The sequence below is a fragment of the Nematolebias whitei genome, chromosome 21, assembly GCF_014905685.2.
Source record: "Nematolebias whitei isolate Nwh7 chromosome 21, NemWhi1, whole genome shotgun sequence".
Classification (NCBI taxonomy): Eukaryota; Metazoa; Chordata; class Actinopteri; order Cyprinodontiformes; family Rivulidae; genus Nematolebias; species Nematolebias whitei.
The window spans coordinates 11696483-11709186 of NC_056518.1; the positions used below are offsets into that span (position 1 = coordinate 11696483).

At 41.0% G+C, this 12704-nt stretch overlaps 1 protein-coding gene across 1 annotated transcript in view; it reads right to left on the reverse strand.

Moving 5' to 3' along the window:
• Window positions 1–11547, reverse strand: part of keap1a (kelch-like ECH-associated protein 1a) — a 15770-nt gene extending 4223 nt beyond the window's left edge. Inside the window, exons 1-8 of the mRNA XM_037695483.1 lie at window positions 11335–11547; window positions 7503–7702; window positions 7240–7396; window positions 5898–5990; window positions 4528–4674; window positions 4318–4424; window positions 1870–1999; window positions 1526–1722 (exon numbers count right to left, since the gene is read on the reverse strand). Coding sequence (XP_037551411.1) covers window positions 1526–1722; window positions 1870–1999; window positions 4318–4424; window positions 4528–4674; window positions 5898–5990; window positions 7240–7396; window positions 7503–7702; window positions 11335–11547 — 1244 coding nt within the window. The remainder of the gene's footprint in view (window positions 1–1525; window positions 1723–1869; window positions 2000–4317; window positions 4425–4527; window positions 4675–5897; window positions 5991–7239; window positions 7397–7502; window positions 7703–11334) is intronic.
• Between the last annotated feature and the right edge of the window lie 1157 nt (window positions 11548–12704).

A 12704-nucleotide genomic window follows, 5' to 3' on the forward strand; every position in this document is an offset into this window, starting at 1 on the left:
TAAATGTGCTAGTAGATGTAGCTAAATATGCTAGTAGATGTAAATAATATGCTAGTAGATGTGGCTAAATGTGCTAGTAGATGCAGCTAAATGTGCTAGTAGATGTAGTTAAATATGCTAGTAGATGTAGCTAAATATGCTAGCAGATATAGCTAAATATGCTAGTAGATGCAGATAAATGTGCTAGTATTTGTAGCTAAATGTGCTAGTAGATGTAGCTGAATATGCCAATAGATGTAGCTAAATGTGCTAGTAGATGCAGCTAAATGTGCTAGTATTTGTAGCTAAATGTGCTAGTAGATGTAGCTAAATGTGCTAGTAGATGTGGCTAAATGTGTTAGTTGATGTAGCTAAATGTGCTAGTAGATGTAGCTAAATGTGCTAGTAGAGGTGGCTAAATGTGTTAGTTGATGTAGCTAAATGTGCTAGTAGATGTAGCTAAATATGCTAGTAGATGGAGCTAAATATGCTAGTAGATGTAGCTAAATGTGCTAGTAGATGTAGCTAAATGTGCTAGTAGATGTGGCTAAATGTGCTAGTAGATGCAGCTAAATGTGCTAGTAGATGTAGCTAAATGTGCTAGTAGATGTAGCTAAATGTGCTAGTAGATGTGGCTAAATGTGCTAGTAGATGTAGCTAAATAGGCTAGTAGATGTAGCTAAATATGCTAGTAGATGTAGCTAAATGTGCTAGTAGATGTAGTTAAATATGCTAGTAGATGTAGCTAAATATGCTAGCAGATGTAGCTAAATATGCTAGTAGATGTAGCTAAATATGCTAGTAGATGTAGCTAAATGTGCTAGTAGATGTAGTTAAATATGCTAGCAGATGTAGTTAAATATGCTAGCAGATGTAGTTAAATATGCTAGCAGATGTAGCTAAATATGCTAGTAGATGTAGCTAAATATGCTAGTAGATGTAGCTAAATATGCTAGTAGATGTAATCTGCAGCCACTTCTTCAGGTCGTTCTCCATCCCTCGTCCTCTGCACTAACTAGCTCTGACTAGCCATTAGCTTGTCAGTCCAGAGTTCAACGTGATGTCTCCAAACTGAGGATATTTGATGAGTTGCCTAATTATTATCTCCTTAGGTTTCCATAAACCTCTCACTACAAAATATGTGAACATTTAAGGACAAATATGTAGCAAATTTATTTAGATGTAATGATTTGTAACAAAAAGCTAATAGCATAACAAAACTGTCACTTTTAGAGATCTGGATCTTTCTTCAGCAGCTGAACTAGAACGATTTACATCAGCAATAAAACTCCTCGTGGCAACAAGACTGACATTCCTGGGAAGTTTGTCCCAACATGTTTTGAAAGAGCACATGTCTGATTTGATTATTAGTAACAGACTTCCTGATGGACGGGTTTTATAAAATGTTTTGGTGTTATCATGCACAAACACCCTGAGGTGCGCAAAAAAACAAATGTGCTCCACTACACTTAGAGAAATGCATTTAAAACATTCCTGCAGTACTTTGTAAGAGTTTAAAAATGTAGTGGATGCTTTCATGTCTCACTTCTCCACCGTGTCGTGATGTACGGATCCCTGGGAGCCCCCGACGGCGTAGATGCATCCGTCCACCACGCCCACCCCCACGCGGTTTCTGGGGATGTTGAGAGAAGCTCGCTGACTCCACTGGTTGGACATGGGGTTGTAGCAGCACAGAGCGCTGGAGTCGATGTTGCTCTGAATCGACAGGTTTCTTCCTCCCACCTGAATTTAAAGAGAAAGAAAAAAGAAACAATTGTAAAATTCTTAAATCAGCCGACTCAGAACGAGCTGTAAACCCTCAAACAATGAGTTTACAGTTCATCATTTATTGAATATGTGGATTGTTAGGTTTAAACTCATGAAGCCTACAGTATAGATGAGTCCGAAGAGTGTGCAGGCCCCCAGACCGCTGCAGGGAGTTTCCATGTTGGCCATTTTTATCCACACTTTGCTCCTGGGATCGAACGCCTCCATTGTGGACAGAGACAGCTGCCTGTATCTGAACAATAATAATAATAAAAAAGTTACAAGTTAGCGATTTAGATAGCACATATGGGCAACTCAATCTGGCCTCAACATCCTTGTACAAAAATACAATTTGAAATAAATGAAAAAAACGAAGGACTCATGATGGAAATAAAACGAGACCCGTGCCTTTTTAACCAAACGGAGCAACGTGGGCTAAAATAGAGGAATACATTTATTTCAGGTCAAAGCTTTTGCTGACAATTATAGAAAATGGTGCCAGAAATAAAAAGCTTCACACTGAAATATGAAAAGAAGCTTATTTTTTGGCATGTATTGCTGCAGATGATCTGTTGTCTCTGAGTTTAAAGATGTCAGAGTCAAAATGGTCTTCTGTGAAATAATGCTGCCCCTCTGTGCAGACTGAGCAAAGCCTTTTCACTTCAGTCCAGCAATGTTCAGTCAGCTCCTCTAGACGGTTTCTTTTTTTGTTGAGATGTTTCGTCCTTCATCCAAAGGACTTCATCAGTCCGAGGAGCTACAACAAAACCGAGTCCCAGAAGCAGCACACTCCCATAGTGGACCAACCAGTTTGCTGGTGATAAGATGGTTTCTGGGGGCCGCCCTCTCCCCCATCGACTCTGAGGCAGTCATAGCCAAAGTTGTTCAGAACATCAAAGTTCATGCTCAGTAATCCAGGTAATAATCCAACAAAGTTCAGTCATTTTGAACAGTCTTTAAACCTCTCCACAGCACTGAAACTGCCCTGCTGAAGGTCTTTAACGACATCTTCAGATCCACAGATACTGGTGATTCTGTGCTGCTTGTCCTGTTGGACCTCACAGCCGCCTTTGACACCATCGACCATGAGATCCTCATTACTAGGTTGGAGCAGTGGGTGGCCGTCACAGGGTCAGCCCTCAATTGGTTCAGATCTTACCTCACTGACAGATCCTTTTGTGTCTCCATCAATGATTTTAGTTCCGCAGAGGCAGAGCTTAAATGGGGGGTTCTGCAGGGGTCCATCCTGGGTCCCCTCCTATTTTCTTTATACCTGCTGCCGCTTGGTGCTATTTTCTGGAAACACAACATGCCCTTCCACTTCTATGCCGATGACTGTCAAATTTACTCCCCCCTAAGACACAATGGTACATGCTCTATTCAACCTCTGCTCGACTGCCTGGCTGACATCAGGGACTGGATGACTTTAAATTTCTTAAGTTTCAATGAAAAGAAGTCTGAAGTCATGTTGTTCCCTCCCAATGACACGATCACAAACCACTGCATCGACCTTTCCGCTCTAACCCTGTCAGAAAAACAAAGAGTCACTAATCTCGGAGTGATAATGGACCTTTCCCTGAAACTTAACAATCATGTAAACATGATTGTTAAATCATGTTTCTTCCAACTGAGGCGGCTGTCTAAACTGAAGCCTATATTGTCCAAAAATAACCTAGAGACAGTAATACCTGCATTCATTACATCTAGGCTTGATTACTGCAATTCGCTCCTGTTTGGTATCAGTCAGACCTCCATTGCACGACTACAACTGGTCCAGAATGCAGCAGCCCAATTTTTAACCAGTACAGGCAAAAGAGAGCACATTACACCAGTTTTGGCCTCACTGCACTGGTTACTGGTTCACTTTCGAATCCAGTTCAAAATACTCATGTATGTCTACAAATCACTGAACAGTGTCGCCCCCCCATCTCTCCAATCTCCTACAACCGTATGTCCCACCACGTTCCCTGAGGTCAGCGGACCAGTTGCTCCTCACAGTTCCAGGATCTCGTCTTAAGTGCAGAGGTGACAGGGCCTTCTCTGTAGCAGGACCAAGACTTTGGAACGAGTTACCTCTGCTTGTCAGACAGGCCCCCTCCCTCTCGGTTTTCAAGTCCCGTTTAAAAACCCACTACTATTCAGTAGCTTTCAACACCAGATGATCTGTGTTTTGAACCTGTACGCTCCACACTGGTTTGTCGTCATTATCTGCATCGGTTTTTGTCTTTATTCTGATTTACTTCATTTTGTATTTTGCTTTGTGTGTTACCTGTTGTTCTGTCTGTACAGCACTTTGGTTGGCCTTGTCGCCGTTTTAAGTGCTCTATAAATAAAATGGTATGGTATCTAATTAGACCCATGGATAAAACTATTGGTAGGTTAAACTCTTAAAACACCACCGAGGCATGAACTGAGTGAAGTTTGTGATCTGCTCTGAGCCACTTGGTGGCAGGCTGAACCAGTCTTACACATGACGTGACGTCAGGAAACATGGACCTGTGGTTCTCCAAGTGTTTGCTACTGTCGACACAAGACGTCAGGATAAATGTTGAGAACAGAGGGGGCACGTACCCGCCGGCCACATAGATGAGCTGGCTTCCACGGTTTGGTGGAGGAGGAAGCTTCATCAGTGTCATCTCCTGAAAGATTTTTGACAGGAAGTCCTTACAGGAATTGGCCTGGAGGTAAACAAAAAGACAACAAGTCAAACATCCAACACTTCATTAGTGATGAATGAACTGAGAAGACTGATTTAATACAAATGCTCAGACTGAGGGTCACCTTGCTGAGGATGGGGCAGGACAGAAGCTGGTTCTTCAGAAACTTCGGAGGCAAAGCGTAAATGTGAACAGCGTTCAGGAGAGCATGAAGGTACTGGGACCTGCTCTCCAAGTCCCAGCTGACCCAGTCCGTGCAGGCCTTATACACCTGATGAGGACAAGATTTCAACATCTATTCAGGTTCAAAATAATAATAAAACCTACAGCGTCTGTCAAATAACAGATTGGTCCATTAGTTCTCACACTGTGACATGGATAGAACTGGTGACGGACGAGTTTCGTTTTCTTTACAGGAGGAAAAGTTTGAACGAGGCGTCCAACGGGCGGAATGATGATGGTCGATCTGGACACATGTGCGTGGGACATCGACATTTAAACCAACAATAAATGAAGAAGACTGGACGTTCTACAGACTCAAGACGAGCGGATTCTTGTCCCACAAACTGAACTGAAACAGTTATTTTAATAATAGACTCATTACAGACTAATGATCATACAAAGGCTTTATAAATTTATTTTTGTTGGGTGTCTGTGCACAGATCGACAAAGTTTAAAGTTTCACACGTGAATGCACATTTAGTTTGATTTCTTTACATTCTTTAATAACCAGTGGTCTGTTTTTATTGTTCTTGCAGAGTGGAAGTTCTGTTTGAATTCTTAAAAAAAAAAAAAAACTGAGTCCAATAGAGCATCATAAAAACAGGTAATTTTTTTTTAATTGACACAAATTACAGTTAAATTTGACTCATTTTGCTTTAGTCGGGTTGAGGCGAGGGGACATCTTGAAACATTCCTCCTTTAAAATGTGGCGTGAACACTTTGATAACCACTATATCATGGAAAGAGGATGGAGCAAGAAATTAAGTTTATTTTATGATCTAACTGACCGTCATTAGTGAAAATAACTAAATAATTTAATTTCTATATGGCTTTATGAGACTCTCACAATGGAAAATGGAATCCAGACAGTTATTATTGCCCGCCACCATTAAAAACATCTCATCGAGCCTGTGAGTGTCCGTCTCTGTGTTTGTTTGTTTGTATGCAAAATATCTGGACAGATTTGATTAAAACTCTCAGAAGATAATCACTGAATTACATCTTAAGCTAGTAACTTTCAATGGTAATTAAATTCAGGATGGCCATGATAACTAGAAAACCCCAAATGGCTTTTACTTTGTCAATTTTACAGATACTGAGCTAAAATTTGGTACGGTATTAGCCGAGAGTCCTCCCAACACATACGCTGAGCACTAAAAGATCACCTGAGACTTTGTTTAAGACATGCAGAGTTAGGCATTTATTCAAGGAATGATATTAGGTGTCTTTTTTCTTTTTAGAATCAGATTATTTCAAAATGATTTCACGTACCTCAGACTCACAGAGCACCTTGAGACTGTCCTGACTGATGAGCTCCAGCAGCTGGCAGTGAGACAAGCTGAAGAACTCCTCCACTTTGGTCACCTAGAGGAAGAAACAGCAGCAGACAATTCAGATTCAGTTTACTTCACTATCTCAAGCTGAAAACATAAAGTGGTTAGAAGGTAAAAACAGTGCAGCATGCAGATTAGAGCCCGACCGATATATTGGTAGGGCCGATAATTTTGGCTAATATAGGCCTTTGGGGACCTATCATATTGGTGATAATTGTCCCATTATGCACCAATATAAACATTTCTAATTTTCAGCCCTAAAATGCTGGAAACCCGCTCTGATTGTGCAATGTATCCAGCAGAGGGAGCATGAAGACTACTTTCAAGCCATGACCATTCACTTAGGTTTCACTTTCAGGGCAGTTGAAGCAGAGAACAATACTGTGTAGCATACTTTTTTGAACAGAGCATGGTAAGTTTATTTTAATTGTTCTGTAAAACAAAACAATAAGAAATTATCTTCAATCCTTCAACCCACTTGTCATTAACTACATCCCTCTCAAGTTAGCAAGCTAACGTCAAGATAACCTAGCATAAGCTATTGCCTTGTAAAACTTTAGCCAGCACAATAAATCTAAAGTAGCGGTAAAATACACATCAGTGTTAGTAACGTTGTCTTTGTTGTCCTCAATGAAATGCATTGTTTGTCTGAAATCTTTACTTCTCTACAAAGAAAAATAAACTCTGCTGAGGTCAATATTAATTAGGCCTTCGCCGTACGTGACTGTCAGTTTAAACAATAAACAGAGAAGGGCGTTTCTTTGTTTAATTTATATTTTTGTAACACACTTGATAACTTTATGGTGAATAGTGGAGGATAGAAAATGTGAACACACGTTAGAAAGACTGTTTCTATGACCATACTACTTCCTAGTGTGGGACTACGTATAGCGTGGATGTGATTAGCTTAGCTTCATGGTTGCTAACAGCTGCGCTAAATAAACAAGCCCCGCCCCATTCACTGTTTTCTTAAGATTCTTGGGGGTGGACAAAGCTACAAATTTTTCAGACATTATATCGGCTATCAAAACTGTTGTCATGATTTTAATGAGTCTGCAACGTTCTCCAAATTATCAGAGCATAAATGGAGTGCATGTGATAAGAATTATTCAGCGTTAAATAATTAAGATACAAAGGTTACATAATGACATCATTAGCCAGGCTTTAGAAAACACTCCTCTGTAGAGTTTTAAATCTTATGACCTGACATGAGAGCTACACACCCGAGGCAGCGACACATTGCATATTTTTAAATAATGACATACATTTATGCACCTTACCTCACTGAAGTGTGAACTGATGTACGTTCTGCACGTCTGATGCAGCTCCGTGCAGCCGATCTCTTCTGCAAAGCGGGAGATGCCGATGACGTTCGCCGGCTCCAGGTGTTTGGTGAGGAAATCGCAACACGCTTTGGCCGCGTCCTCCATCTGAAACCTTCACAGAAGACAGAACGTCAGGAGAAAGCACGTCTCTGAACACAAACTTTCACCTGTTTTCAATCAGTCTTCAACACACCGCTCCACTGCTTCAGTACGCTCACCTCATAGCAGCAAGAAGAAGATGTAGCACACACTTCTCTCCCATGGTGATGCGGGACGTGTAGGCGAAGTCGATCAGTCTTCCCATCACCTCGGGGCACACATCGCGCAGAGTGACCTCGGAGGCGCTGCACTCTTTGAAGCCCCGCGTGAACATGGCTCTGAAGTACGCACTGCAAGAGGCCAGGACCACTTTGTGCACCTGAAGACGTGTTTAACAAGAATGAAAAACTGTGCACAAGGTCAAAGACTGACACGCAGACTCTGCTGTGGAGGTGTGCGACTGACAACAAGTTATAAATGATGAGCAGATACATCAAAACTGTAGTACAGAGAAAAACTAAAGTTAAACTTCATATTTCTTTGTCTTTATTGAATTTTCTCATGATTTTTCCAGTTTTGTGCGGAACAAAACACAGTTAGACAATTTATCTTTCATTAGGCAGCATTTTGAAGATGTTAAATACATATCCAAAGTAGTTCAATGGGCTTAAATAAATTAATAAACCAAGTTAATTCTAATAAGAATGATCCAAATCTGCAACAAAATACAGCAAATTTGAGCTCAGACTATGGTTATCCTCTCCAACAAGCTTCACAAAATGTGTTTATGTGCTTTTTCAATGTTTTAAACAGATAGAAAAAGTCATTAAACAGCATGGATTATATTCAGCTCGACTTCTGACAGCTGCTGAAGCATCAAGGCCTGCAAGTCATCATTACTAACGACAGCTGGCTGATAAAATTAGAATTTGTCTCTGTCTTCCAATTATCTTCACATTGTAGTCTTTTAAAAGAGGGGTTGTATGCAGTAGTTGAGAACAGTCAGTATCTCACCTGCAGTACACAGCAGTTATTTTAGTTTGGTGACTTTGGGAGAAATTCTGACGAGCTGCTCAGAAAAGGACCGACTCGAGAGCAATTTCCCACCATTTAAAACTACTCAAACCTCCAAGTCTAAAACTGTTCAAACAATTGGTGTATTTTTAGATGTTATCACTTCTGCAGCAATCAAATACTCCAACGTTTTGAAACGGGGTGTTTTGCAAGATAAGTACTGGAACAGATTGAGGATAATTCTCAAATTTCCCAAAAAAGCATTCCATGGAGCTGCTACAAATATTTTGAATTTTAATTTGTCATAGCTAGGGTATTTATACTAGATATTTGTACTATAACAAATTGCATCAAATGTAATAAAAAATACATAACTAATTAAACAGACATGTGACTGTAAATAGCTCCGTTTTTTTTTCCTCACTCGCTCTCGACCACGACGGATGCTTTTTCTTCCCTCTCCTGCATCGTTGCTCTCTGTCCTGTGTATCGGAGCTTCTATTTACACATCTTCCGATCATAAATTACTGTCATGGATGTGGTCAGCTGGACTTTCAACGCAATTGATCATTTTTGTTTTTCAACCAAGCGACAGGGTCCTGGAGAACCCTCATGTCCGGCTGAGAGGCACGTGGCAGGGTACATCATGGATATGTTGTGCCTTTCTGTGCTGTCTCAGGAGGACGCCGAAGATCATTGGATTTATGATAGCAGGGTTTCTGCTTTTTGGCACCGTCGGACACCTACTGTATGTTATCGGCTATTAAGGAAGACGGTGGCAGCAGTTTCGGCCATGGTAAAGCTGCTGACTTTATGTGAAGGTTTGGTTTGTGCTTCGAGTTCTCAGACTCAGCTGATTTATGAGCTCAACCGTAAGATGGAAGCGATTTATGAGAATCGTAAGCCACTTGCGGCTTCTGGAACTCGCCAGCATGTTGGGGTTGAACTTGGAGAAAGCTAATAAGCACGGACCAGTGGAATGTCCACAAATCTGGCCATTTTGGATATTGATAGTACCAGTAGAACTCAAGGCTGATGAGAAAAACAGTCAGCCTGAACAAAAAACAACTATGGCTTATCTGAATCTCATCTCCCCATTTGGCCTTGAAGTAGGCCAACTTATCAAATTTCTCCAGAGATGTATGTAAACTAAGAAGGCTCTGCTCTATCTGTTCTCCACGCACCCCCCCGAACTTCTGTGAACGCTTATCAGAGCTGTACCGACTGACATTAACATCTTATCAGGACTATGGTGCTATCTGGAAGTGCTTCATGGACAAATCTCACCATCTTGTAATCAAGTGCAGATGTAATGTGTCTATAAATGTTCTTGCTGGTAGAGTTTTTTGATGTCTTAAATCGCATCCTGACAAGGACAAGGTGTGAAGAGATCTTTGTTGTAATACCACGATCCTATCCTCATGGTCTTTCCCCATTTCTATCTAAAGAATAAGGGGCTGTTCTCCTAGGAGCTGCAGCCACGTGCACTCAGTCCATCTTTTGGACGACTGTACGGAATATAATCTCGCTGTACTTCGGTGCAATGATAATAAAGCTTATTCTGATTCTGAGTTTGTCTGAAGTGGAGTTAAAAATGTTAAAAAAATATATAATTATGTCACGTGCTGTTGAAAAAAATAGTTTATTTCTGACTGGACTGAGGAGCTAATGGCTAATTTGAGTGTAACCAAAACAAGTGGATTGCTGAAATATTTAAACCACTCCAATCTAAAAATATTCATAACATTTCATGTGAACACTATGTTCCAATTTCACATCCATCAAATTTGCATTATCCAGCGTTTGTGTCAAATTTGGTGGATATTTGCGAGCTCCAACAGAGGCAGAGCAGCTGTAGCTCGCAGCCAGGAGCACTTCCTGAAGGAACATCATATATTTTGATAAAAAATGTTTTTTTCAAAACTGACAGAGAAGTAAAGGTCTATAAAATTATATTAAAATGAACATGAACCACTTAGAAATTTCTGAGAGGAGTGGTTTTAAGATGTCAGCCATTAACTTTGCTTTGATTAGCTATTAGCTCGTCAATTCTAATGTAAATAAACTCCATTTCCCTAAACCTAGATCAGTGGTTCCGAACACTGGTCCTTGCGGAACACCATCCTGCATGCTTTAGTTATTTCCCTGCTTTGACACATCTGATTTGAATGAATGGGTGATTAGCAGACTTCTGCAGAACTTGAGGAAGTAATTAATCCACTGAATCAGGCGTGTTGGAGCAGGAAACAACTGAAACATGCAGGATGGTGTTCCTCAAGGACTAGGGCTGGGAACCACGGACCTGTTATTCTGAAAGCTATCTGTAACAGAGAATATTCAGTGATTATTCATAACCTTGCCAAAGAACTGCAGGTTCCAAAAAAAAAAAAAAAAATCTGAATTCTGTTTTTCAGTGGTTGAGGCTGCACTGATCTAATCTGAAGGTGGGGTCAAGTCTCATGATTGACAGCTGGAAATGTATAATAGAAGTTTTTTGGCCCAGCTGCAAATATCCATCCATTATCTTTTACCTGCTTCTTTCTTTTTGGGTCACTGGTTCCCATATCCAGCAGTATAACTGTGTGAGAGGTGGGGTACACCCTGGACAGGTCTCCAGTCCATCACAGGGACACATAGAGACAAACGAGACAAACAACCATTCACTCTCTCACTCACACCTAGGGACAATTTAAAGGTACCAATCAGCCTAACGTGCATGTTTTTGGTCTGTGGGAGGAAACACACACATGCTCAGATCGAAGAAGCTAACTCCATCCAGAATGGCCCCCGGTCGGGATTCAGCTAAATTCGATTTACATATTTTCAACTTAAATACTCCAGGCTAGCTTGCCGTCAGTGTTTGTCCCCCCGACCTCATAAATGGCTCTGTATGTCTAATGAAACATGGCTTTACAAGCACTTCAGGTTTGATCACCAGCTGTTTGTGTAGAGAAGAGAAGCTCGGGTCAGCTTGCATTCTGACTTCACTCTGATCACCTTGAAGTTAATGGCCATCTCCTTGAACGTGACCCGCAGAATCAGGTCACACAACACCTCGTGTCGTCTGAACTCATCCATGACCAAAAAGGATCTGGACGCATGGTTCTCAACCGTGTAGTCGAGGTATCCAGACCCACGCATGGAGGGAACGACGATGGCAGAGAAGTCAGAGTCACACGTAGGACGTTTCCTCCTCAGGCTGCAATGCATGCTGGAAGAGACGCTCCGAGATTTGGGTTTAAGTGACGGGCAGAGTCATGCAGATCAAGATCCTCGACGTTTGATCTGATCTCCCAGCGCTCCGACTTTATGGAGTTTACGTTATGAGCTCCATTTTGAAAAAAATAAAAAGATGAAAAAAGCACACAAAAATATTTTCAGTCAGTTGATATTTTCCAGAAAATAAGTATGTTCCATTAGAAGTGGCAGGCATAGCCAAAATCAAACAAAACCACAATCTGAGGTCATGAGTTTAGAAAAATCAACTAGAAGCCCACAATGCTTCCTCGTCCATGAATCCAGGCTCCGATAGGACTGATGCGACAGGATCAGACAGCTCCTTGGTCAAACCATGGTCAGTAAATTCTTCTTTACTCAGATTTTAGAAATCTGCAAGTAATCCGCTGTGACGCTTTTCTGACAGGAACCGTTTCCCACGAGAAGAGGAAGTGCTTTGCAGATGTGTGCGACAGCAAAACAGGCGTTTCTTCAAACTGGTCCGTTACAAAGCTCAACCTGTGAAGAAGAAAAGGGAAACTGTTACAAACCTGAAAGATGTGCAGTAGAAAAGGAAGCTTCTGCAAATTAAGTGTAATGCGTGTTGTAACTGCGAGTACGTGAGCAGTGCACAGTTCAAGTCTCACTTCCTTGCAGCTAAAATAGAAAAGTTGTCCTCAGAACTGCTTAACGTTTCACCTTATAGAAAAAGGTCAACGTCTCACTTTCATTTAGGCTGGACAGCAAGTTTTTTCCAAGATTTTCACACACACACTCACACAAAAAAATAAAAATGGTTTTCATTCCCATTTATTTTGAGAAGACAATTGATTAAATTAGGGTAATTCTGGCACAGCTAGTTTACATTGTTTTTATAATTTCAGGCAAAAATTGTGGTTCCAAACCCTGGTCCTTGAGGAACTCCAACCTTCATGTTTTGCTGCCCTGCTCCAGCACATGATTCAGTGGTTTAATTACTTTCTTAAGTTTGGCAGAAGCCTGTTAATCACCCTTTCATTTAAACCAGGTGTGTTGGAGCAGAACAACTAAAACATGCAGGGTGGTGTTCCTCAGGGACCAGGGTTGGGCACCACTGTTAAAGTACTCTTAAAGACCTAGCGCGTTGATTCATAAAATTATTATTTTCATTT